This window comes from Chrysochloris asiatica, unplaced genomic scaffold (assembly GCF_000296735.1).
Source record: "Chrysochloris asiatica unplaced genomic scaffold, ChrAsi1.0 scaffold00154, whole genome shotgun sequence".
In the NCBI taxonomy this organism is placed as follows: Eukaryota; Metazoa; Chordata; class Mammalia; order Afrosoricida; family Chrysochloridae; genus Chrysochloris; species Chrysochloris asiatica.
In genome coordinates, this window is record NW_006408672.1 from 5572118 (window position 1) to 5599523 (window position 27406).

General features: G+C 40.3%; 1 protein-coding gene across 1 annotated transcript in view; it reads left to right on the forward strand.

Annotated features, from left to right (window-relative positions):
• Positions 1-27406, forward strand: part of DSCAM (Down syndrome cell adhesion molecule) — an 888132-nt gene that overhangs the window by 85538 nt on the left and 775188 nt on the right. Inside the window, exon 4 of the mRNA XM_006870860.1 lies at positions 21907-21916. Within this exon, the coding sequence (XP_006870922.1) occupies positions 21907-21916 (10 nt within the window). The remainder of the gene's footprint in view (positions 1-21906; positions 21917-27406) is intronic.

The following is a 27406-nucleotide window of genomic DNA, read 5'->3' on the forward strand; positions in this document are numbered from 1 at the left end:
TTTCTGAGGGTGTAAATCTTTACGGGAGTAGAAAGCCTCATCTTTCTCCCGCGGAGCGGCTGGTAGTTTCGAACCAGCTGACCTTAAGGTTCGCAGCCCGATTCGTAACCACTACACTACCAGAGCTCCTTTAGAACTGAGAAAATAAAATTTCTATTCCTTTAATATATCCACCTGTATCATTTTATGACCATACTAGGTAACTCAGACAGGCAGGTGGTAGGTTAGGGACCAAGCAGTGCAGCTGTGGGACACTCTTTACCATGGCTATTGATCCACAACGAACACCAGTGCCCCCTACAGCTTTCCTTTTTCCATAAGGTCAAAGCAGATTGCTACAGCCTCTTGAAAATATTATGTTAATACTCCCAACTATTAATAAAAGGCATCTCCAGCAAGAACTCTCTCAATCACCTTCTTGGTCACCTTGAAAAATGCTTGTCTGTTCTCTATGCTCTTCTGGAGTTAGATGAACTCTGTGAAGCTGTCTCAGACTCCTCTGCTTAGGCACAACGAATCAGCTATTTTTTCCCTAATGCTATCCTGTAGTGCTGTGAAGGGGAACTCTTATAGGTCAGTCAGGTTTTCTGAAGGCCCTAATACTGCCTTTATGAACAGCGATTCAATAGAAGGGTTCCCAGAACTGAGGAAAGATATTAAACATATGGCTACTGATAATTACAGTGAAAGGATGAAGAATAAAATCAGTAAAGAAAAAATGTTCATAGGGTGGAGTCCAGAAGATAACCAGGGATGAGCTTCGTTGACCAATTGCATTGGAGTTGCATGAACAGCACTTATTTCTCCCAGCAATGATGAGTAACAGCATGTATGAAATATTGGCATTCAAGGGAAGGTCTCCCGATTTAGTGAGTTTTTTAATAAAACAGGGCTAATAACTTTCTGCCTCTATGTTTAAAAGTTCCCTTGCTGTCTGCCATCATGTTCGTGCTCATCAATTTTCTTGGAAACCGTCAATCCCTTGTAGTACTAAATACAATAATGAAGAAGTCAAATCTAATGGAGGTTGACTCTGTATTAGATGCTTTTCTGCCCCAGGAGATGAGGCCTTCAGCCAGTGTATAATCCTTACAGTAATATTTCTGGCCATGGAAGCTGGGTTTTTCCTCCCAGTCATTGGTTCTTCCAGTCCTAGGTGACTAAGACAGGTAGATAGTGGCTTAAGGGAAACTTTGGGAACCTTTAGGAGATCATCTCCCCCAAATCAATTGACCAACTAACCAACAAACATTGCCATCAAGTTGAGTCTGATTTGTAGATATCCAGTGTATTATAGTGTAGAATTACTCTGTAGGGTTTCCTTGGCTATACTTTTCATGGAAGTGGATTGCCAGACAGCACTATCATGGCATCACTAAAGGGGTACAAACTACCAGGCTGTAAGTTAGTTGTTATTGTTGTTGGTAACTGCCATCAAGTCGGTTCCTACCCATGTTGTTGTTGTTGTTAGGTGCTATCTAGTTGGTACTGACCCATAGCGACCCTGTGCCCAAACGAAACACTGCCCGATCCTGGGCCAACCTCATTACTGTTGCCACGCTTGAGACCATCGATGCTGCCACTTGGCCAGTCCATCTTGTTGGGGGTCTTCCTCTTCTTATCTGACCCTCTACTTTACCAACATGATATCCTTCTCCAGCGACTGGTCCCTCCTGACAATATGTCCGAAGTATGAGAGACGAAGTTTGGCCATCATGGCCTCCAAGGAACACCCTGGCTGTACTTCTTCCAAAATGGATCTATTGGTTCTTTTGGCAGCACATGACACTTTCAATATTCTCCTCCGACACCATAACTCTCAAAAACATCAATTCTTCTATGGTCTTCCTTATTCACCATCCAGCTTTTGCATGCATGTGAGGTTATTGAAAATGCCATGGCTTGGGTCAGGTGCACCTTAGTCGTCAAGCTGACATCTTTGCTCTTCAACACTTTAAAAAGATCTTGTGCAGAACTTTCGCCTAATGCAATACATCGTTTGAGTTCTTGCTGTTTCCATGAGTGTTGATAGTTGATTCAAGAAGAATGAAGTCCTTAACAACTTCAATCTTTTCTCCGTTGATAAGAATGTTGTTTATTGGTCTAGTGGTGAGGATGTTTGTTTTCTTTGCATTGAGATGTAATCCATACCAAAGGCTGTGCTCTTTGATCTTCAACAGTAAATGTCTTAAGTCCTCTTCACTTTCAGTAAGCAAGGTTGTACATCTGCATATCACAGGTTGTTAATGAGTCTTCCTCCAATCCTGATGCCACATTTTTCATCATATAACTCAGCTTCTCATATTATTTGCTATACAGGTTGAATAAGTATAGTGAAAGAATACAACCTTGTCGCTCACCTTTTTTTTTTTTTTTCCAACACATAGCGACCCTGTATAGGATTTCCGAGGAACAGCTGGTGAGCTTGAACTGCCGACCTTACAGCTTTTCAGTCTAATGCATTAACCCACAGCACCACACCAGAGTCAGAAAAATCTCCTAGGTCCATCGTCTGCCCTATTTCCTTTCCTATTTCCACTTACTTCCTAATCAGCAACATTCTGAAACACTCAGGGATGACTTAGGTAAAAACTGCCCAAGTACCAGCCTGGAGCGACTAGATAAACAAAAGGTACTCCTTGAAAGAAAGACCAACAGGAAAAATACAAAACAATAATGGCAGTCCAACTGATTACTACAAGAACACGCCAGTTGCTCGCCCGGGAGACATCAAGGCAAGTGGTCAGGTCCTCTCAGGGCAAACCCCCTTCCAAGACTAAGACTCAGTGGGAATACTTTGGTGACCACGTTCATCATTGATAATGGGAAGTGAGGGAAAAACAGCAATGAAGCTGTTAGCTAAGCCCTACAATATTCAATAGACTCCTGTGAATTGGGGTGGAGACCTGGTTGGCCAACAATGTGGCAAGACCTGGGGATTCTTGGGCCCAGAGTCAGTGACATAGCCACAAAGGACTAGAGTGGAGAGTGAAGCATCCAGCTGATAAGAAGAGAGGTAATATGCATAAGAACACCCACACTTGCAGATAATACCCACTTTACTTGGCTTCAATGACTGGATGATCAGAGCTCAACCAGAAGAGGAAAAAAAAAAAAAGAGTAATCTGATACAATTTGATGAACTTGACCCACACCTATGGATGCAGTAGTTCAAAAGAGGGAACAAATCTTTACAGCGAGGATCATTCCTACCCCCTCCATACACAGAGTAGACAGAGACGGGTAACTTGGACATTAGCTACCCAAAATGGGAGGGGGGGACTACAAAGACAAGAAGTGACTGGCTTACAAGCTTTCAAGAGGGAGCCTAGATCCAGAGGGTGTGGAGGAAGGTAGAATCTCCATTGAGTAGTATCCAATCTGCCTGGGAGGGCCTAATCAAAGGAGATGGTGATAGGTCCCTTGTGGTACAGTGATGAATAATTGTTATTAGGACTGACTGTGAGGGTTGGAAATGTAAAGGTAGACGTTTTGTAGCAAAAGGAAGGGAGTATTTGACTATGCAGTCCAGAAGCCAAGGTCCATGGACTCATCAAGGGGGACGAGCGGAATGCGAGACTCTACCCAGAGAAACAGTGATGGCAGAGATGGAGGCAGAGAGGATGATGTGGAGAGATGGAGCAGCTTTGGACTTTAGACCCAGAGAGGGAAAGGGACTGTGTTGACGACCAGGGATCAGGCTTGCAGGGTACACCCTTTGATTGGTTGATGATGTATGGAGTGTTTGTAACCATGACAATGAAACGATATATGATAGGATGAATGTAAAGCTAATGTTCTCCCATGTAAACTATCACATAATTCACAATAAAACTTAAAAAAAAAAACCACCAAAAAACTGCCCAAGTATTCCCAACTCTCTCAAATGGATAAGCAGCTTACCTCCTATTTTAATCACTGAAGCTCACTAGAATTTCAAAGTGAGGATTGAGGGCTAGTCGTATGATAAATTATTAAGATATGTTTATATAACTAGTTTAGGAGTCATTTTATTTCTTTAAAAGTCATCTCAGTAAAAGTAAATAAATACATATATGCTAACAATCAGTAGCAATATTGCCTCTTGCATAAAGTGAAACATGATAAATAGTTAAGTGCTTCAGGATGTTTGAATGAAAACAAAAAAGCCTTCACCAAATAGGAACATTTTAGTATTTTGGTATTTGACCTTTGGAAATGATTCATTTCAAACTAAGAAAAACTATATCCAAGATTTAGCAGCACCTCCTTAAATGGTATGTGTTTGCTTCCTCTTCCTGCTCTCCTGCATCCAGACAGTACATTTGTTTGTCTACTTCTCGGTGCTTCTGGACCCTCTGATTGGAACATTGAGTCCATTAGAAGTGTGTTGCATGACCACCCAAAGGGCTGCACTTTCAGGTATGCACCATCGACAGCCAACTCCATTGCTACTTTCCAAGTTGCTCCCCTCGAAAGCAATGCCAACAGGTAGAATAAGAAAAATCCAGTGCAGATGAGTCAGTCAACTCTTAGTGACCCTGTAGGACAGAGTGAACTGCCCTCTAGGTTTTCCAAGGCTGTATGTAATCTCTTTGGAAGATCCCTGGTGGTGCCGTGGCTAAAGCACTTGGCTTCTAACCCAAAGGTCAGCAATTCAAACCCTCCAGCTGTTCTGCTGTAGGAAACAGTCTACTTCAGTAAAGGTTACAGACTGTATATGGCCACCATGAGTCAGAATTTACTCGGCAGCAGTGGTTTTACAATTTTTATAGCAGTAGACTGTGTATCTTTCTCCCATGGAGTGGGTGGTGGGTTGAAATCTCCAACCTTTTGGCGAGCAATTGAGCCTCTTGTCACAGCATCACCAGGGTTCCTTAGAACTAGTGAAGTGTGAAGTGGAACTGGTACCAGCTAGTCCAGGAAGGGGACAAACTGCCCTGCAGTGCTGCACACCTGGGCTCCAGGTCACCTTACCTGCACAACTCCTTTACCAGTAGCCACACCATGACCAAACACTCACCTGTCCACTTCGTTCCTTCACCCTCCCTAAGGTGAGACTACCAGGTCACATGCCTTTCTGCCTGCTTCTTATTGTGTAGATGTGGTTGTCTGCATGTTAGTGTCATTTTATTTGGGTTTCATTGTCAGGGAAGATGGAGGTGATATATGTAGAACAGCTATTCAGCCCCAATATACAACAGCATGGGACTATTGTTGTCAAAATATTATTTAAAAATGTTTATTTTAGTTGGTAAACAGATACAGTTCACTTATTAACATTACAGATTCTCTAGTGACATCATCCTGTGGTGACCAAGGAATGGTGAGCGTCTGGAAACAGGGCTGTCCTGGATAGTGACAGAGTTGAGGTTTGAGGCTGTGGTATGTGCAATGGTACCTGCTGTTCTGGAGTGGCCCCGAGGTGGCAGCAGGGATTGGAGAAGAGGTGGGAGGCTGAAGGCAATGGTACCAAATTATAGTTATGGCTAAGGAACCAGTTCTTCAGTTCCAGGCCATGAAGAGTGTCTACAAAGGGCATATCCAGCACTGCTACTCACTTCTCCAAGATTCACGGACCAAATGGGTGTCAACTTCATGAGAATTCATTCAAGAGTATGGTGTAGTGGTTGTTGGTGTTAATTGCTGTTGGCTTAGACTTTGATTCCTGGCATCATGCTTTCCTAGTCCTGGGCCATCCCCATGATCGGTTTCAGAAAAGGCCATTGTGATCCTTCAGTGACTGATTTACAGAAGTAGCAGAACACCAAACCTTTGTCCCCAATCTGGAAGTCTTAGTCTGGAAGCGCTGTGGAAACCTGTTCATATCACAGCAACACATAAGCCTTCTCTCAGAAGTGGTGCATCTTATGGTGGTAGTGGTTAGGTGCCGTTGGGTTGGTTCCAACTCAAAGCAAACTTGTACACAACAGCAGGAAACACTACCTGGGCCTGTGTTATCCTCACAATTGTTGTACTTGAACCCATTGATGCTACCACTGTGTCCATCCATCTCATTGGAGGTATTCCTCTTTTTTGCTGACCTTACTTTTACAAGAACAATGTCATTCTGCGGGGACTGGTCCCTCCTGATAATATGTATAAAGTATGAGATGAATCTAGCCATCCTGACTTCTAAGGAACATTCTGGCTATACTTCTCCCAGCACAGATTGCTTTGTTCTTATAGCTGAGACAGGGAAATTGTACAGCCAGAAACATTCATAACAATTGAATGATCGCACCAACATGTCTAAAATCAGAAACATTAGATGGTTAGGTGAGTAGTTGTTGTTCTAGGTTTATAGCTCAGACACTGGATGTGTAGTGTCAGTGTGCTTGTGTGTGCGTGTGTGTGTGTGTGTGTGTGTGTGTGTGCGCGCAAGGGGACTTTAAAATATCTTTAGAAAAATCCCTGTATCTTTTAATTCCATTGTTTCAACAACTTTTGTAAGCCCCCTCAAATATGTAGTTTAGTTGAAGAAAAAAATTCAAAGAAAGATATTCCTTTTCACTTCTTTATTTATTGAGTTATATAATTATATGGATTATGGAATATATCAGTGTCTCCCTTGGGAGTGTGTGCAGTGTAACATTCACTAAAACCATTTACTTTACTTTTTTTGAAATTCCATTTTTTGCCAAAAGAATTTGAAATATGCCCCAGTTTTGCCATCTTTGTTTCTCAGTTTCTTTTTTCTTATTGCCCTAGGTCCTCGTGCACGAACTAATACCATCATCTTCATTACTCTAACTAACATCGATGTCTTTGCTGCATTCCATTTCGGCCCACTCAGCATTATTTGACACTCTCAATGTGCAAGAGTTGTGGGTGGATCATTCTAGAACATCTGGATGATGTGGAATCTCTTATTTTTCGTGCAGATGGATGTGGTATCATGTTAACCTGCAGTGTCTTTGCTAATGCTGAAAATCCCTAGGTTTTCCCAAAACTAAGAAATATAGCTGCCAACCATTATTGTCTGATGAGTTTTAAAAGGTGAATTGTTACAGAAGAAGTATCTTGAAAGGATTTCTCCAATACTGTACGGTTTATATTCTAATTATACAAAAGATCTGAGCTTATGTTTATGGTTGTTGTTGTTAAGTGCCATCGAGTTGGTTCCGACTCATAGCGGCCCTGTATAGGGTTTCTGAAGGGCGATGGATAGGTTTGAACCACCAGCCATGTGGCTCAAACTGACCTTGGAGTCCAGTGCAATATCCTACAGTGCTACACCAGAACTCCTGTGTGTGTAGTAGCACTGTTAAATCTTTCCCCTATCATTGGCAATTTTGCTATTTTAGTCTACGGATTCAGACCTAGGGTTATAGTTTACATAATTGGATTTCTGGGAAGTCAGCCAATTAAAAAAAAAATAATGAAAACTTGCATAAAATTAGCCATAATATATTAAATTTTACTTTATATCATTAACATAGGACAGATGTTTAATCAGATATTTTTGAACTGTTAGGCTTGGATCATTAATAGGCTATTTTTGGTTATTCTTTCTTTAATCTGTAATGCTCTTCTGTAATGTGTTTCTAAAGCAGAAACATATTACAGGAAATTTAACAACACTTTGGAGAGATGGAATATAAATAGAATTATCAGGGAAACAGTGCTCATACCCACATAGACGTAGGTAATCTTGTTGCTGTCACTATTTCAGAGGCAATTGATAGACTTTGTTAAGTTATAATTTTATCACATACATTTTTAAAGAATATTTACTTTATGCGAGTCTCTTGAATTTTAACAACTTCAACAACACAAACAGCAATAAGGTGTGATTTAAAGGATACGTGAAACCCTGGGTGGCACAGATGGTTAAGTGCTCAGCTACTAACACAAAGATTGGGGGTTTGAGTCTATCCAGAGCACCTTGGAAGAAAGGCCTGGTGATCTGTTTCTGAGACATCACAACCATTAGAAACCCTGTGGAGCATAGTTTAGCTCGAACTGACATGGGTTCATCTGAGTTAATGGCAACTGCTTTGTTTGTTCAGTTTTGGATAGGATCTGATAGCTTATTCTAACCCTGATAGATTAGTATGCCTAGTGAACATATACAGCCTGAGCTATTTGTCCTGCAAAACTAAACACAGCAAAATGTGTACAACTGTGTAGACTTTAAGATGCTGTCGATCTTGGGGAAGAATACCTAGGCTCACAGCTGAGATTGAAGAGAAGTTTTGGAAGAAAGTATTGGAGGAAAACCTGTGAGTCTGGGTCAGAGCCAGGATCCCAACTTGTAGGACATGGGGACCCAGAACTACTCAGAAATCCTGGTGAAACTTTGGAGGCAGTCCAGTTCTAGTTGATAAGTGCAAGAGAGATTGGGAAGAAAAGAAAAGAAAAAAAAAAAAAAATTACTGTAATTTGTGATCCTCAGAGTGAAGCACATTGTCCTCAATAAAATCCAACACAGGTTGTTCTCTGTTTAGTGTTTATTTTCTATGTTGTATTCCCCTTCTCTGCTTTCTGGAGTCCTGATGTGGTGTTGTAGGATAAGCACTGGATTGCTAACCACAAGTTCCATGGTTCAAACCCTCCACCATCCTCGGAAACCCTATTACAGGATTGCTGTGAGTCAAAACTGACTCGGCTGGCACTTCACAACAACTTTCTCCTTCCTGCCTGACATGCTTTCCTTCTAAATATTTTATATTTTAGGTCAAATTTCCTGTCAGCTCTAAATATTTCATCCAAGGAAGTAAAACTTAAAGGGGTCTGAGGGAAAGAAAACACTCCCTAAGTTTAGCAAGTTCGGTGGGCAAAACAACCAAATGTAGATCTGTTCAATGACTCATCTTCATTTATCTTTGGAAACAAAGAATCAGAACTCAAGACACCACATGAATGCTTGCCTGCTTCTTTGTATTGTGTTAAGGAGAGTTCACTCCTAGGTCTCATGTTCCGCCCAAGGTTTTAGCACCTGACTTCCTCCATGGGCTCTAACCACATGTTGTCATAGTTAAGCGCTGTTGTGGTAGTTGCAACTCACAGAGGACTGCTATAGGGTTTCTGAGGAGTGACTGGAGAGTATGAATGACTAGCCTTTCAGTTAGCAGTCCAGTGCTTATCCTACTTTATCTCCTCCCTCATAAGAATGTTTTGATTCAGTTAATCCAGTTAATTTTGTGGCCGAAAGTAAATATGGATATAATGTTGTTATTGTTAACTGCCTTTGAGTCATTCCAACTCATGGTGCTCTGTATAGGGTTTCCAAGGAGTGGCTGACTTTATAGTGCAAACTGACCTTGTAGTCCAATACTTTATCCCACAGTGTCACACCAGGAATCCAGGGATAGGATAAATGTGTAGCTTTCCATATATTATCCATTCTACACCTGTCATATGGATGCGAAAGCTGGACAGTGAATAAGGAGGATCGTAGAAGAATTGATGCCTTTGAGTTGTGGTGTTGGAGGAGAATACTGAAAGTGCCATGGACTGCCAAAAGAACCAATAAATCTGTTTTGGAGGAAGTGCAGCCAGAGTGCTCCTTGGAGGCCAGGATGGCTAAACTTCGTCTCTCCTACTTTGGACATATTGTCCAGAGGAAACAATCGCTGGAGAAGGATGTCATGCTGGGTAGGGTGGAGGGTCAGAGAAAAAGAGGAAGACCCCCAATGAGATGGATCAGCCAGGTGGCATCATTGATGGACTCGGGTGTGGCAGCGGTAGTGAGGTTGGCCCAGGATCGGACATTGTTTCGTTCTGCTGTGCATGGGGTCGCTATGAGTCGGTTCCAACTCGATGGCACCTGACAACAACAACAACAACAACAACACACTTGTCATACTCTATTTAAAGAAACATTTTTAATTCCACGAACCTCAAAATCCCGCTCTGATTGAGTCAGTTCTGACTCATAGTGATCTTTAGAACAGTGTAAAACTGCTTCATAGCATTTCTTAAGGCTTTAATACTTCCAAAAGCCTATCTTCCTCCCACTACAACAGCTGCTGGGTTCAAACCATCAAACTTTCAGTTAGTAGTCAAGTTTTTCACCACAGCACCGCCAAGGTTCCTTTATTGTCACAGGGCAGTTTATTCCATGCTTTGAGATGTTCCATATTCAAAATAAAAAACATTTTTTTTTTCGTATTTGAATTGGATTCTTTCCCTTTTTTCTTTTCCTCCTTCCTTTCTTCACAAATTATTCCTGGCCTTCAGGGGACCATGACTGTACAGTTTCATGTCAACAAGGTAGTCCGTGAGTGTTTTGAGCAGTAACATGCTTGACTTTTAACCAAAAGGTGGTATGTTCAAATCCATCAAAGAGTTAAAACTGTCAAAGGTTTTTACTTCCAATAAAAACCAGCCATTGAGAGCCTGGTGGAACATAGGTCTGTTCTGACATCCATGAGGTCCCCATGGGTCAGAGTCAACTTGGTGTCAACTGGAAAGAAAAAGTGCTGAAAAGTTCTGTTTTCCCTTTTGGAAAATTGAAATGAATATAGAAGCAACTGGTGTACAATCATTGTCTAATGATATTTAGACCACATGCTTTTAGGTTCTTGACTGAATACTTCCAACTGTGATAGTACTTTGTCAATGAAAAGCAGGCAAAGACTAGGATTACATTTTTAACAATGTTTTTAATATGAAACAGCCAGAGGACACACTTTGGGTTAATGGTGAAATGCCATGAGATTGGGGGACTCGGCTTACCAACTGCTTCTCATGTGAAAGTACCAGTATCACTGGAGGACAGAAGACGTCACTAAATAGAATGTGGCTCAGGACCAGTGGTGTTGTGTTCTGTCATACAAAGGGACTCTATGCGTCGAAAATGACTGGACAGTACCTAACAACGGCAACAAGGAGTGGATGCTTTCAAAGGACATAGCTGTCTCTGTTTTCACTACTTTGTTGTGTGCTGTTATGTTGATTCCAATTCATAGTGACCCTGATATGTGACAGAGCAGAACTACCCAATAGGGTTTCCCAGCCTGTGATCTTTCTGGATGCAGATCAGCAAGGTCTTTTCTACCTTGGAGTCACTGATAGGTTCAAACCACCAACCTTTCAGTTAGCACACCAGTACTACTTAAACATTGTTTCACCATTTTTTTCCCCACTTGTTGTTGTTGTTAAGTACCTTGTAGTTGTTTCCAAGGCTGTAAATCTTAACGGGAGCAGAATACCTCATCTTTCTCCTGTGGAAGCTCTGGTAGTTTCAAACTGCTGACCTTGAGGTTGGCAGCCCAACTCATAACCACTACACTACCAGAGCTCCTTACTTTATCCTAATTTAGCTAACAACCATCCACATTCCAGAAATTCCTAAGTGGTGCAAATGGTTAAATGCTCATAAAGATTGGTAGTTTGAACTCATGCAGCCGCACTGCAGAAGAAAGACCTGGAGAACTTATTTTATAAAGATTACAGACAAGAAAACCCTACAGAGCAATACCATTCTGCAACACATGGGGTCGTCATGAGTCAAAATCGGCTTGGCAGTGGGTTTTTATACTGCAGCTTAATTTCATCTTTATGTGTGATCAGTCCTAATAAAAACTCTCACTCTTGGTTTATGATGCTCACCTCTGTTTATCAGGAACTTTATATTTGGTTATTGTGTCTTTATGGTTTTGGATACCTATGTAGCCCATTAAAACATGAAAGCCAGGAGAGACAGCACTAGTGGTTGTCCGTGTCCTAAGCACATTTCCATAATTGTTATAGCTTTCAGGACATCAAACAAATACCACATAAAGAAGAGAGGGGAAATGTTAAGAGGACAGGATGTAAAAGGAGCATATATAAATTCTTCATTTAAGAATCCATTACATTATTAAACTAGGAATATATCAGTGATTTGAAAGCTCCTTATATATGCTTCGTAGGGAGAAAGATTGGTTTTCTGCTCCTGTAAAGATGTACAGCCTCAGTAACCCTATACAGGGTTGTTAAGAGTCAAAACTGACTTACCTACACTTAACAACAACAACAATATATATGTTTCGATGGACAAAATCTGAAGATAGAACAAAAGGAAATTTGTTATTTGATTTTTTTTCCTTTTTCAAGTATGCTGATTTATAAAATTTAATAAAAATGCATGGATACCTTACTTCAAAAATTTAAGTAAATAAATAAAAATTTAATAAAAATGTATGGATATATTACTTCAAAAATAAATTTTAAGACCTTGCAGTTGTATTTTCAAAGAAACAAATTTTTCAAAGAAAAATAAAATTTATGTATTCCCCTCAGATTTTAAATTATGCATCCCATTCTTCTGTTACGCATTTCACATTTGCACAGCATCTAGCGAGGGTCCTAATTGCAGATAAATTGCTTGAATTCTGGCCAGAAGCCATTTGCTGAATTGTGGAGCTTCATAAAGCTTGCGTTTGGCTTTGTACTCTTATTTGAATAAATGACTCTTATACACGTATTCGCTCAATAAGCATTTATCAAGTACCTACTATGTGCTGGCTTTTCTAACTCTGCCAAAATGTGAAATCAATTTCCCAAAGTAGAGTTATGAAATAACTCATATTCTCATCTACTCACCTATCCGTCTATCCAGAAAACATTGCTAGAACCACAAGACATGTCTGATCTCTGCAGTCCAAACTCTTATCAGAGAAAGTACACCCTCCCCAGCTGGCCTTAATGGGGGTCTTCTGCCTCTGTGGTTTCCTGTCTCATCACTGATCATGATCACAGGAGAACATGTTAAAGAAACAGACTCCTGGGCTTCACTCCTCACTTCTAGAATCAAAGTCTCCTGTGACTGGGAACAGACATGTTTATCTTTTCCAATATTTCCCAGGTGATTCAGAGGCAGGTGATCTGAAAACCAGACTGAGTCTTAGACACCTGTCAATTTGCATTTCGTCTATCGCCTCAGCTATGACCTGGGCCAGTCATTTCGTCTGTTGTATAGGGATCCTTGCCTCCTGCCTTCATCCAGCCCCACCTTCCACCTATACTACCCTCATCTTCCAACTCTCCCTTCTTTAGACCAGCATTGTCTCTGCCTCATCTAGGAAGCCTATCCCATGACTAAACGCAATACTAAGATTTTCATCTCTGAATCCTCCCCGTAGGCCTGGTATTCCTTCCTCCGAGGTTCAACTGTTTGAATGCAAGTTGTATGGCCTTGAGCTAATTACTTATCTCTAAGCCTTTCCATCCCAAACACAAAACAGGAATAAGGGTCCTTTACATTCTAAAGCAGGCATGAGGATTGAATGAGATCAAATCTGTACAGTACTCTGTAGAATATTGACACATAATAGGTTCATAAGAAATAATGTCTTCTACCCATGGTCTGTTTTAGCATCTAATTTTTAGTGACTTCTGTTGTCCTGTAATTCAAAAGAACTTGAAGCATTAAAAAGCAAACACACACAAGTAATCCCACACCCCAAACCTGTAAAAATATTGGTCTTCTTTCTCCAATTACATTTCAAATTCGTATAAATTTTGGAATTAAAATTAAAAACAGCATTTACCTTCTGTTTGATCTCCTACTGTCTGGCAAAATCTTTCATACATACTAAAACACCAGTTGACTGTGGCGTTGCCCCTAACTCATGGAGACCCCTTGGGTGTCACAGTAGAGCTGTGTTTCTTGGAGTTTCCAACACATGTTGTTTTGGACGTAGGTCACCAGGGCTCTTGCTCTCGGTTCATGATTTGTTGTTGATATTGTCGTTAAAGTGCCTTCGAGTGAGCTCCGACTCTTAGTGACCCTTTATGCGTATAGGATTTCCGAGGAGCAGCTGATGAGTTTGGGTCATGATTCATACCTATGTTTATCAGCCCCTGGTTGAACCTGAATCTTCATTTTGGTTTGCTGCCAAGTGTTTTGTGTTGAATGTGATAGTCAGGGACTTCTTGGTACATACTAGATATTTGATGAATATTATTCAGTTGACTTGCCTAGTTGGTGTTAACGGCTGTTGAATTGATTCTGACTCATAACAATCCCGCATAGGGTTTCTGAGGAGTGGCTGGTGAGTTTGAGTCACCTATCTCGGGGTCCAGTGCTTACCTTAGAGTGCCACATCAGGACTCTGTATATCTGAAATCATAACCATGACAGTGGTAGCATCAAGAACAGCCCATTCCTAAATCTGAACTCACTGTGTCGGTTTTACTTTGCACAGTGTGCATTTTCAGTTGATTTCCTTAGCATGTATTAGAATTCTTTGGGAAACTAATACCATTATTTATAATTCTCAAGGACCAAAATAGCGATTAAGCAAAAGTAACTGTAGCTACTGTATATCTTTGGAATGTGTATTAATCACATGACTGTAATCAGTCTGTAAAGACCTACATTTCAGAGAAAATCTACTGAATTAAAACCAGATAAAATTTGCCTGAAGCCTGAGACTTTAGGATTTAGGATGTTCTAAAACTTGCCTTCTAGATATTTTCAATTGTATTACATGTTCTGTCTTGTATATTTCAAAGAAGAGGAGTAAAACAACTTTTGTTTGCTAATGGCCTCTCATTACCAAAATGAATCAGCTCAAAGCAGAAGTTCTGTTGTTTATTTTACTCTAATGATGATTTGCTCTGGACCACTGAGCATTGATGAGAGAGAAAAAACCCTTTTGAGCATCTGGAGTAAGAGGAGTTGTTGTTGCCAAGTGCCGTGGAGTAGGTTCCGATTCACAGCGACCCCGTATAGGGTTTCTGAGGAACAAATGGTGAGCTTGAGCCACAGACCTTGTGTTTCCAACTGAATTTGCAGTCCAGTGCATTAACCACCAGCACCCACTAGGATCACACCAGGAATAAAAGTGTCACACGTGAATACATAATTAAGCTACCCTTTCCTCCAATGAGTTATGGCTACCTATGTTTCTATTCTCTTTCTCTTTCCATGTGCAGCATGTGTTTGGTTGTTGCACTGACTCAGACTTAAATGCCCTCCTCAGTGACCACACCATGCAGCCACCAAGACCACAGCATCGCTCCTTGGAAGCATCTTATACACTGCTGTGCTCTGTACTCATCCCATTAGAAAAGTCCTCTCAGATTCAGTCAAAGCAAGGTGAAAATAACCACAGACTTACATGTATATCATTTCTTGTAGCATGTTCCAGAATCTATCACTAGGAGTGAGTGCTTTACATGTATTAAGGAATTTTCTTTTACAGAAAACCTTGAGGCTTTATGCAATTCTTCTCTCCTAATGTGAATATGGAGTCCTGGTGTGGTGCTGTGGGTTAATGTGCTGGACTGCAAAGTCGGTCTGAACTGCAAGGTCAGTGGTTCAAGTTCACCAGCCGCTTCTCGAGTACCTTATACAGGGTCACTATGTGTTGGAAATGACTCAATGGCACTTAACAACAACAATGTGAACACAATGAGTTAACTAATACATTTATGTTTCTTTCTGAAAGTACAAATCATTTTCTGAATTGTTCTCACATAGTGTTAAAAAGGAGTCTTGGTGTGGCATTCTAGGATAAGCACTGGACTGCAAGCAGCTAGGATGGTGGTTCACACCCATAGGCTGCTCCTTGGAAACCCTATGCAGGGTCACTATGAGTTGGAACTGACTTAACAACAACCCCATTGTTAAAGTATTTTTACTACTTCGTACAGCTTGTCTAAGATCTTCTTTCCCGGTATATGTGTGGTGTGTATGTGGTGTATGCGTGGTTTTGGTGTATGGATATGTACAAGGTATATATATATGTGTATGTACTATGTGTGGTGTGCTTGTGTCATATATGTACATGTTTGTGGTATATGTGTATAGTGTGTGAGGCATATGTGTGTTTGTTCACCTAGTATATGTGTTGTGTATTTAGTGAAAATTATATGTATGTGTGATGGATATGGGTATGTGTGTGGTATGTTAGTGGTGTGTGTGGCATGTGTGGTGTGTATGGCACATATTGAATGTGGTGTAAGTGTATATGGTGGTGGGGGTCAGGGAGGAAGTAGGTCCAGCTCGAGTGGGGGGAAGCTATTTGATTTTGTCCTTCCTTTTCTGCCCAGTCTCTGTAAAATTATCTAACTATTAATACAGATTTCCAGTGATGGTATAAACCCCTTTAGAGATGAAATGTCTAAGACAACCTCTCCCATCCATAGCCTGATCTCATTTTCTTTATTTCCTAGTCTCCCACTGCTTTATCAACCAGCCTCCTGGAATATCCACACACCATCTCATTCAAACAATCATCAGTCATAGGTTAGCCATTGCTTGAGCAGATTTTAATAATTTTACAGTGTTACTTTCTTGAATGTATTTTTAATTTGGTTTATTAAAATTCAAGAAACATTATTTTTTGGAAGATTTTAGCTTGATAGAAAAATCGTAGAGCTACCCTCTCCCCTCTGCACAGTTTCTCCAATTACTAACATCTTACATTCCCGTGGTCCATTTGTTACAATTGATAAATCAATATCGGGGCATTATTATTAATTAAAGGCCATAGTTTACATTAGGACTCATTCTTTGTGCTGTATAGCTCTTTGCATTTTGACAGATACGTAGTGCCCATGTAACTATTGTTAACAGCCTTATGTAGAGTAATTTCACAGTCCCCAAAATGTCCAGTGCTCCACCTATTCATCCCTTCTCCAGTATTTTGCTGATTACAATCTGCATGATGCAGTTAGCCCACATATAAAGACAAGGGTGTCTGTGGATCAGAGAGGAAAAGTGATATGCCAAGATTACACAAGTGGAAGTGGTCAAGACAGGAGTCCTCTCCAGATGTTTTTCCAAGCTGCACATGGTTGACTGTTGCAGAATGAGGTCTGAGCACCATCCTATCCAGTTCCCCTGTCCTGGGAGAAAGCCAAGAATGTAGCAAGATGCTGCCTGCATCTCTTAGAAAAGGAATGGCAGGCATATGCATCTTGCCTCTTGCTCTTCCTTCAGACTTCTGGCTTCCCACAGTATTCTACCTGTTCTTTGCTCCTGTTAGCTCCCTCTTGGCCAGCTGCTTGGGAGCCGGTTTTCTGGAGCTGCATAAGTGTTCCTGCTTTGCATTCTCCATACTGGGTGGAAGGCAATCTAAGGCTCATTAAGAGAACTAATCAATTCCAGGCCTTGCACTAGCTGAGCAGATTACCACACAGGCAGAGCCATTAGTGAGCCGGCACATTAACACATGACATTTCCATGAATCAATATGGAGCCCATGTAGAACAAGGTGTGCTTTTTTTCTCCCATTATGAAAAATGGAAGCCAGAGTAACAGCTTTTCAGATGCATTCAGGGAGGGAAAAGTAGCTTGTTTGCTTGCAAATCGTGTTTTTGCATGGGCCTATGGTGGGCTCTGATGGCTTTTATTTCTCCTGACACTGTGGAGTCATGGGTTTGGAATTTGGAATCTCACCCTACGTAGTCATGATTAACAAAAAAGCAGCACAGAGAATTGTACAAATGGAGGGCTTATTACATAGTTTTTGTTTGTTTGTTTGTTTGTTTTTTCGTTTTTATTGTGAATTGCATGAAAGTTTACAGCAGGGCAGATCATCAGTTCTACATTCAACAAATCATATACTTTGTTCCATTACAATGATTATAATCCCCTCCATGTACTATCAGGTAACAGTAATTTTCTCTATTCATTTTAGCTCTCCTTTTTTTTTTTTTTAAACACTCAGGCATATATAATAATTTACACCACCAAAGGGCACATTCTGCAAGCCTGCCTCCTGGCCACCAGCTCTCTGTCCCTCTCTTTCCATAAATCTAGAGTCCTCATCTGCTCACTCTCCATGTCCCCATCTCTGCCTCCATCTCTGGTGTTGCTGCTTTCTGGAGAAGGTCCCACATTCCACCTGTGCTCTTCTCCCTTGATGGTCCTAGGGTCCTCTGTTTCTGGACTGTAAGATTAACCACTCCCCCGTTTTTGCTATAAAACTTCTACCTTTACAATTGTGACAGTCACAATTAGTCATGATAACAATTACTCATTATTGAATCATAAGAATCTTATCCCCATCTCTTTTCACCAGACCCATCTAGACAAGATGAAAGCAATTCAGTGGGGAATCTACCTTCCCCTGCCCCCCACACACACACTCTTAAACTAAACTCCCTTTTGAAAACTTATAAACCAGTCACTTTGTGCCTCTATCATCCTCTCATTTTAGGTAGCCAATATCTAAGTTGCCCATTCTTATTTACCCTGTATACAGAGGGAATAGCTTTGATACTTGATGTGAAGGCTTCTTCCCTCTCTGTTGGTATTTTGAGCTACTGCAACCATGAGTATAGGTCAAGTTCATCAAATTGTAGCAATTTACCCTTGTTTCCTTTATGTTTTTTTGTGTGTTTTGTTTTGTTTTACTTTTCCTCTAGTCAGGTTTTGATTATCAAGCTATCAAGGCTGGGTCAAATGGATACTATCTGCAAGTTTGTACGTTCTTGTGCATCTCCTGTCACTTCATACCAGCTGAATGGTTCACTGTCAGCTCTAGCCCTCTGTGGCTATGTCCTTGTCCATGGGCTCAGGTGTTCCCAGGTCTCACCACACTTTGGACCAACCAGTCCTTCCTCTTCTCTCTCTCATCTCCAGGCCACGGGTGTCTATGGAATGTGGTTGCACTCAGCCCATTTCTTCATTGCTGCTTTCCCCTTCTTCCACTTATCAGTAGACCAATATGGTTGTCAGCAAGCTTGCATGCCAACTAATGTGTTCCCTTTGAGGTTCAGTCTTAGAGGGGGTTTTGTCCTGAAGGGACTTGATTGCTTGCCTTGATGGCTACCTGGCAAATAACTTGCTTATTCTTATAGTAGCCAGTCATACTGCCATCTTTGTTTTGGGTTTTTCCTGCTGATCTTTCTTTGGATATTTAGATATTTTTACTAACAATAAAAGCAGTTCCTCACTGGTAGAGAGTTATGTATGTGCTTATTTGACATTACTTTTTCTATGCAAATTATGCAGATTTCCAGCCTACATAAATACTGATAATACCAGTGATTAACATGGTTGTGAAAAATGAATTCAAGTGCATTTTTGTTACTCGTGTTATCAATATTTCAGGTACTTATAGTCGCTGTGCGTAAGAACCGAGTCCATAGGACTTAACAACAACAGAATGCAGGTACCACATGATTGTAGAACTGATGTCACTTCTATTAAAAAATCTTTTGTCAGAGGTGCTTTCAATAATATTGTATTAAACAAATTATGTTAAATTATTTAACAGATGGGAGGGAAATAGACTTCTGTTCCTCAAAACTATGAGAACAATTAAAGAACAAAACAAAAAACCTTGTTGCTAATTTGATTCTGACCACTACTGATTCTACAGGACAAAGTAGAACTGCCCTTTAGGATTTCCCAGGCTGTGTTCTTTAAGTAAGCAAGTTGCCATCACATTTTTTCTTCTGTGGAGGGGCTGGTGGGTGTAAACCAATGACTGTTGCTTAGTAGCTAAGCATATAACCACTGTACCACCAGGGCTCCTTCATGAGAATGGTTATTGTTAATTGCTGTTGACTTGGTTCTGACTTGTTGCACCCTTGCATAGGGTTCTCGAGGAATGACTGGTGGGTTTGAACCATTAACCTGGTGGTTAGAAGTCCATTGCCTATCTTACCGTGGCACACCAGAACAATAGCAGTGATATATTTTCATGTTCTTCGGTTTATTCCAGGCTCAGGTGAGCTTCTCCTTTGCCTCACTAGTGGATGACAAGATGGATGAGTGTGAGAGATATGGAGGCTGCTGTACAGAATGAAGACAGGATATTGACGGGGTTGGTGATGATCCAAATAATTAGTAAACATGGAAACCCATGGTGCAAAGCTATCATGGAAACGTGTGCTGCTTCAAACTATCCTGAGAACGCAGATGCCATTTTAATACAGTCTAAAATGAGCGTTCTATCAATATAGAGCTGGGAGGACTCCTTCTATTTTTAAAAAATACCCCACATTCATGTTTTTCCTCATCTTTTCTTAGCCTGTAATTACTCTTAATCAAAGTACAACAAATAGTAAACAGTAAAAATGAAATAAATGTGGTGACAGTTTGCCAATAACGAGGAGAAAATGTTCCATCTGTCTAGCAGCGAGTAAAATGGGTGTAATTACTGCTCATTTTTCTCGTAATTGCTGAGTTATTAGTTTAAAGCTTACACACAACTGGTGAACAGCGAGTACTACCCATTCTCTCATTACAGCCCCAGCTTTGCTATGCTGGAAATCAGGGAAAGGGAGAGCTGAGGAAATGATGCGAATTAACCCTGACTGCTTCCATAGAATTGAAACTGCCTATTTAATTGGAATTTTATGAACTTGGAGTTCCTTGCCACAACAAATATTAAACCATCCTGATTGTTATTTTGTTTTAGGTTACAATTTATTTTTAGGTAAATAGTCTTGAATCCATTTCCAATGATGAACTCATAAGGTTAGTTTTACTAGAAAAAGAATTCAAGTGTTCTCACCTGCCTTTGCATCATTACAGTTATACATGATTTATTTATGTGAGTGGTGTGACCAGCATCTTTTCATTAGAGAAGCTTTATTCAAAGTTCAGAATTACACATGAGTAGTCAAACCAGATTGTAGCCAATGCATAACTGGGCAAATCTATCAAAGAAGACTGTCCTTTGTTCGTACTTGTTGTTAAGTGCCATCTAGTCGGTTCCGACCCATAGCAACCCTGTATAGGGTTTCCAAGGAGCAGCTGGTGAACTTGAACCACCGACCTTGTAGTTCAAACGGCTTTGCAGTCTGGTGCATTAACCCACAGCGCCACCCAGGATATAAGTCAAAGTGTTAAGGCAAATATGACTTGTCATTTACTATTCTACTGTATCTTCTTGTCTCTGTGGTTCACTTAAGAGAGACTGATTTCTATTGAATTCTCATTAGAAATGAATGAAGAATGGACATTTGCCTCTAACTCTTCTGGAGTCCTGGTATGGTGCTGTAGGGTAAGTACTGGCCTGCTTACAGCAATGTCAATGGTTCGAACCCACCAGCTGCTCCTTGGAACCCTATACAGGGACACTTTTATTTAGAAGCAATTTGACAGCACTTAACAACATAACTATTCTAGCAAGAGTAAATTTTTTCTGGATTAATTCTATTTGGATCTGTCTTAGTGAAGTTCAAGACAAAGGTAATATTTGAACGACAAAGGTGGGTTTACTACTATATTGATCAGAATGTTCTCAGAACATTCCTAAAGGAACCAGAATTTTCTGATTACCTCGGATCTATGGTCACTGGTAACAAGCACAACTTAGGGATGTATTCTCAAGCCATGGAGTATTCTCAAGCCAATGAGATACTGTGAAAGGGAGTTATGAGAATCGCAGGATAAACTACTTGGAAAGAACTAATGTTTTCACCCTAGTAAGTCATTCTAGTTATAATTGTGGAGGAGAGACAATGATAATATAGCATATTGTGTTCTGGTTTTCCCTCTTAGCCTAAGTGATATCAAAAGATAATGGTAAAAATTGGTGAGAAGTATTGACTGGTGAAAGGCTCAACCTTTGAAAAAGAGATGAGAGGAGGGAAGGCCTAGTGGCTGCTGTTGCTGTTATTAGTTGCCATTGAGTTGACTTGGATTCATGGCGACCCCTTGCATCACAGACTGATGTTTCCCAGTCCTGCACCATCCCCATAATGGTTGGTATGTCTGAGCCCATTGTTTTGGCTGTCACATTGCTCTATCTCTTGGTGCTTATTAAATAACCTGAAATCAAAGAATCAAAGTCATTCTCATTATTAGCTATAGAAGCATGGAATCTCTCTCTGTCTGTCTCTGTCTCTCTCTCTGAGGGGAGAGTCAGGGAGCATAGTGCAGACGAGAGAGAATGTTTAACCTCTTGGTTAAGATAAGGCAGTGAAAATTGTGGAAATATATTTTAAAAATCTCCATTCTAAGCCCTGGAGAGCTGCAGTACCCCAGATTCTTTTGAGCTCCGCATAAATGTCTTTGCTCTGCAGGATCACGTGTGTATTATGCATAATCCTTCGGCTGTGCTTGCCAGCTGGGTCGCAGAGATAGGAAATGTTGGGGCTTTACAGCTTTAAAAATGGTGCTGATATGTCACCCAAAAGCAGAGGAATGAAATGAGTATTTGCAGAATCTAGCTAGAGTTACCCAGGTTTCTTTCAGTCTCTATCGTTTTTTTTTTTTTTTTTTTTTTTTTAAATCTATTTAAGAAAATATTAGAACAAAATGTACTTTTCTCTTCAGAGAATTCATTTTGACTCTTTCCTTGGGTCCTATATGGCTTTTCATTTGTTTCATTTATTTATATTTTACACAGGGTGCTTTTTGAAGAATTGGTTTCATTCTTGCTATTCTCTATCAGAGACCCCGGCTCCTGTTTGCATTGATTGTATCATAAAATTAACACTTAAAATTTTTGACTACAATGAAGTTATGAAAAGTGCACTAGGCTAAAGGTGTCCTGGAATTGAAATATAAAGAAAAACTGAAATTCACAGTATCAGTGATGTTAACATTTATTTTTATTTTTACCCTTTTGCTTGAAAAAAGAGAGATGAGTGTAGTGTTTTTGGATACATGAGGCACCTACTCATAGAGAGGACTACAAAATGTTTGTGGAAAAATGGAATTGAAAAATAATGGAAATTTCCCACAAACACTTTGAAGCCCTCTTGTCTTACCTAGCAAATGCTGTCTCTACCAGCACCCACACTGAAACACACACAAATGCACTTGCACACAACGCTTAACGTAATAAGGCTGCTTAACTTAACGTGTCTGTGCTACTAGGCTCTCCTTTCTTGCTTCCTAGTTTCCCCCTCATTCTCTCCCTCCCTCCTTTCTTCCCGCTGACTCCTTTTCTACCTTCTTCATTTCTTTTCAACTGTCCTTCCTTCTTTCTTTCTTTTATTATACCTATTAGCTAATTTTTAGTGGCCCCTTTAAGTCCTTAACAATTCACACTGTGCACCTTTCTACTGAAGCTACTTCCTTGCTGGTCACTGATAACCATTCAATTTGCTTTTATTTTTTACTTTCTATTGGAAATTGAGTGATGGTTTTCAGACAAGATCACCAAATCATATACTTTGTTTCATCTCAATGACTATAATCCCCTCCATACAACCACAGTTCTCCAGCTTCCTCCCTGTGGTTCCTATTGCCTTTCTACCCACCTTCCCATCCTGTCTCAACTTTGTCCTTAGGAAAAGGTACCCTATTGATCCCAGAGGCCCTATTTATCACTCCATGGTGAGTAGACCTTGCCATTGTTGTCCTCTCTCCCCCATAAACCTATCTACTACTTGGCTGAAAATTGGGCCGTGAGTGTGAAGTCCTTTCTGGACCTAAGAGTGGCCGAGGGCCATTGTTTTGAAATCCAGTCTTCATTTCCAGTCATCATTTGGAATTGGCATCTTATCCTGTTCTTTCTTCTGAAAAACCTTTCCTTTTTACCCAGCTCTTTTCTAGTTCTCTTCCCCTTATCTTCTCTACTTTCCTCTTTTCTTCCCTGATGATGGGATAATTCTTCTGTCTTCTGCATGGTCTGCTCTCCCTTTGAGCTACTTCCTGAAATGATGGCCTCTATCCAAGCTGCTCCCCAGTACATCATTCTTTCAATCAACAAATAGGTATTAAGTCCCTAATATATCCCTGGAACTGTTCTGTGGTCTGAAAATACAGTTTAAAAAACAAGTTCCTGCCTTTCTGGAGCTTATATTCTAGTGATGTTAGACTAACTATATAAAATATTTCATGGTCCATTATTATATGTGCTTTAAAGAAAAAAAAAAAAAAAAAGGACTCAAGGAAAGGAGATGGGAGGTTCAAGATGTTTACCAGCTTAAAGAGGGTGGTCAGTGAAGGCCTCTTTGAATAGTGGACATCTCAGCAAAGGCCCTGACAAGATGGGTGGAAATGATGCCAGTGTATTTGGAGAAGAAGGCAGTATGGTGGCTCTGCGGTAGAAGTCTTACTTTCCATGTAGGAGTCCTGAGTTGGATTCCTGGCCACTGTATTTCACTCATGCATAGCCACCACCATCTGTCACAGTGACATGGGACTGTGGTGCTGAACAGATTAAGACAGACTAGAAAGAAAACCCGGGTGATCTACTTAAAAAAAAAAAAAAAAAGCAACCATTGGAAACTCTGTGGAGCATAATGGCATGATCCATAATACTATATGGGCATGGCACAGGACCTGGCAGTATTTGGGGTTGTGATGAGTTGGATCCAGCTTGATGTGTCAGCTAATGACAGCAACATCACTTGGATGAAGAGTCTTTCAGGCAGACAGAACCTAAAGTGCAAAAGTGGAAATCAATGTGTTTATGTTTTGGTAGAAGCACACAAAACACAACTTGTGCTAGAAGCAGAAACACCCAAGCACCAATACTAAAGACTAGGTGAGCTGGATGCATATCTCAAATATCAGACACTACGATCTGTGGATAACCAGGAAGAAAGGCCTTAGAGCATTTGTCCGAACAGAACCTTTAGACACACTTCCACTCCATTTTCAGACTTGCTGTGATGTTGAAATTTCTTCAGCACAAAACTGTTGGCTGTTGTTCTTTCATTAACCATTTACCAAATAATCTCTGAGCAGAGATGCTATTGTTTCATATTTTTCAAACTTTTAAAAGGAATACATCCCAATACATTTAAGAATAAGTAACTGGTAGTTTTATTTTGTGTGTGCACTATGTGTTTTCAAGCAATTTATTTTTTCTTTCCAGAAAATAAAAAGTAAATAAAAATGAAGATCTAATCACAAGGTCAACAGCTCAAACCCACCAGCCGATCCTCAGAAAATCTATACAGGGTCTCTATGAGTTGGAACCAACATGATGGCACTTAACAACAACAACAAGGGCCAGTTGTGTCAGGGATTGTGCAATAGTATAAGATGCTTGGGTGTGTGCATAAGTTGGAAAAAAACATATATAGAAAGCTAACTTGCTGTTTTCTTGGAAAATACAGGGCACAGTTATTGCTGTTGTTGTTAAGGGCTGTCAGATAAGTTGCAATGTACAACAACCCTGTATAGGGTTTCGGAGGATCGGCTGGTGGGTTTGAACCACTGACCTTGAGATTCAAACCGACCTTGAAGTTGAGTGCTTATTGTGTGGTGCCAACACCAACATTCCCAATTGACCCTAGCCTCGTTTTTTTTTTTTTTTTTTTTTTTCATGACTGTTGTTCTCTTTGTTATAATTGATGCCCTAAAAGGAGTTCTGGTAGTGCAGTATGTAAAGCACTCAGCTGCTAACATAAAAGGTTGGCAGTTCGAATCTACCATTTGCTCTGTTAGTAAAAGGTATAGCAGACTGCTTCTATAAAGATTTATAGCCTTAGAAAACCCCATGGAGCAGTTCTCCTCTCTCCTATAGGCTCTCTGGGAGTTGTAATCAACTCAACAGCAATGAGAACGGTATTTTTGTTGTTGTTGTAGGTGTCTTTTATAACAACAATCTTATCTCCTGTTTCTTCATAACCCATCCCTTTCTTTCCACTGAGTTAATTGTCTATATAGAAAAATCTAAGTACGTGTCAAGTATGCAGCTATGGGTATACAAAAACTTCATGAAGAAAATGGAATTTTTTTCCAGGAACATTTTAAAGCCCCTTCATACAGAATTGAAATTAATGAAACTTTTTAAGCTAGTATTTCCAAACAATAATATTTCATATACTTAATAATCGTATTATGCTGATTCCTTACTGGATTTATTCATGTGTTACTAGATAGGAAAAAGAATACTAAAAGCAATCAAGCCAAACCCACTGCTTCTCGAGTTAGGACTCATAGCAACCCTATATAAGGGTCTCTGAGACTTGACATCTTTATAGGAGCAGATAGACTCCTTCTTCTCTGCACAGCGGCTGGTGGGATTGAACCACTGACCTTACAATGAACCGCTCAGTGCTTAACCCACAGTGCCACCAGGGTTCCTTATTGAATGTGGACAGTGGGATGAAATGTTTAGAATTACAGATGTCCTAGAGTATCTACATCCTCACACTCACCCAACTAATGGGAAAACGGATGTTGTTTTCTGATCTTGGGGGAGTTCCTGCCTGCCCCAAAGGTCATCACCAGTTGATGGTCCAGGGCATGTCTTCCTGCATGGTCACATGACAGGCACAATAAGAAAAGTCATTGCAGACTGCTGTTTTCCATCTCCAAGCCTTAACCCGTACATACAGCATTGGAATTTATTGAAGTAACTCTCATGCAGCATATCTTTTTATTCTCTGCTGTTAATATATACATAGGGTAGAACTGCAAGCTGAGACACTGTCCGTAAGCAACCTAAAGCGGATTTTGTGTAGCAAATTAATAGGTACAATGAATGTAGGCAACAGCCAGGAAATAGATACTTCACTCCCTTCCTTGTTCCCTGTCAGATGTCTGGGAAATAAAAACTCCCTTCAGAAAACCAAGGGGAAGGTGGCACAGATGAGCAGAAACTTAAGCAAATCATCGTAGTGTTTGTACTGAAAATGATTTTACTATTTGTGGTAATTGTGGTATCACAGTGTGCACATAGAAGTCACACCCACTAAAGAGGGGAGCTGCATGCAATTACGACCTTGTTTTCAGGTCTGCAGCAGCTGAGTTTTATATTGACCAGTGCAGTTATGTGGCTCCTTCTTTATAAAAGTACCACACAAAATCAAGACAATGGAATAAGAACCACACAGGTTTAGAAACAAAGTACCATTTCAATAATATGATCCTGTCCTTCCCTTAATTACAATGTTATATTTAATATTTTTTAATCAGTGATATTTAAGGATACTTATAAAACCCAGCATTTGTGAAGACAGTGTCCTAGAAACTGAATTAGTCATTTTAATATATATGTATAAATTAATATGGGAGTCCTGGTATGGTACTGTGGGCTAATGCATCAGACTGCAAAGTCATTTGAACTGCAAGGTTGGTGGTTCAAGCTCACCAGCTGCTCCTTGGAAACCCTATACAGGGTCGCTATGGGTCAGAATCAACTCAATGACACTTAACAACAACAACGATAAATTAGTATATACATATATATATATATACATATATATCGGCGGCACTTAACAACAACAAACATATATATACGGAGTCTTGATGTGACGCTGTAATTAATGCACTGGACTGAAAAGTCATTTTGAACCACAAGATCGGTGGTTCAAGCTCACCAGCCGTTCCTTGGTAACCCTATAGAGGACCAGTATTGGTTGTTGGAACCGACTCGACGGCACTTAAAAACATCAGTCTTGGTGTGACGCTGTAATTAATGAACTGGACTGAAAAGTCATTTTGAACCATAAGGTCAGTGGTTCAAGCTCACCAGCCATTCCTCGGTAACCCTATCGAGTGCCAGTATGGGTTGTTGGGAAGTATGAGTATTCCGGAACACTTAATTGTACTTCTGAGGAATCTGTAACTGGACCAAGAAGCAGTTGTTCGAACAGAGCATGGGAACACTGAATG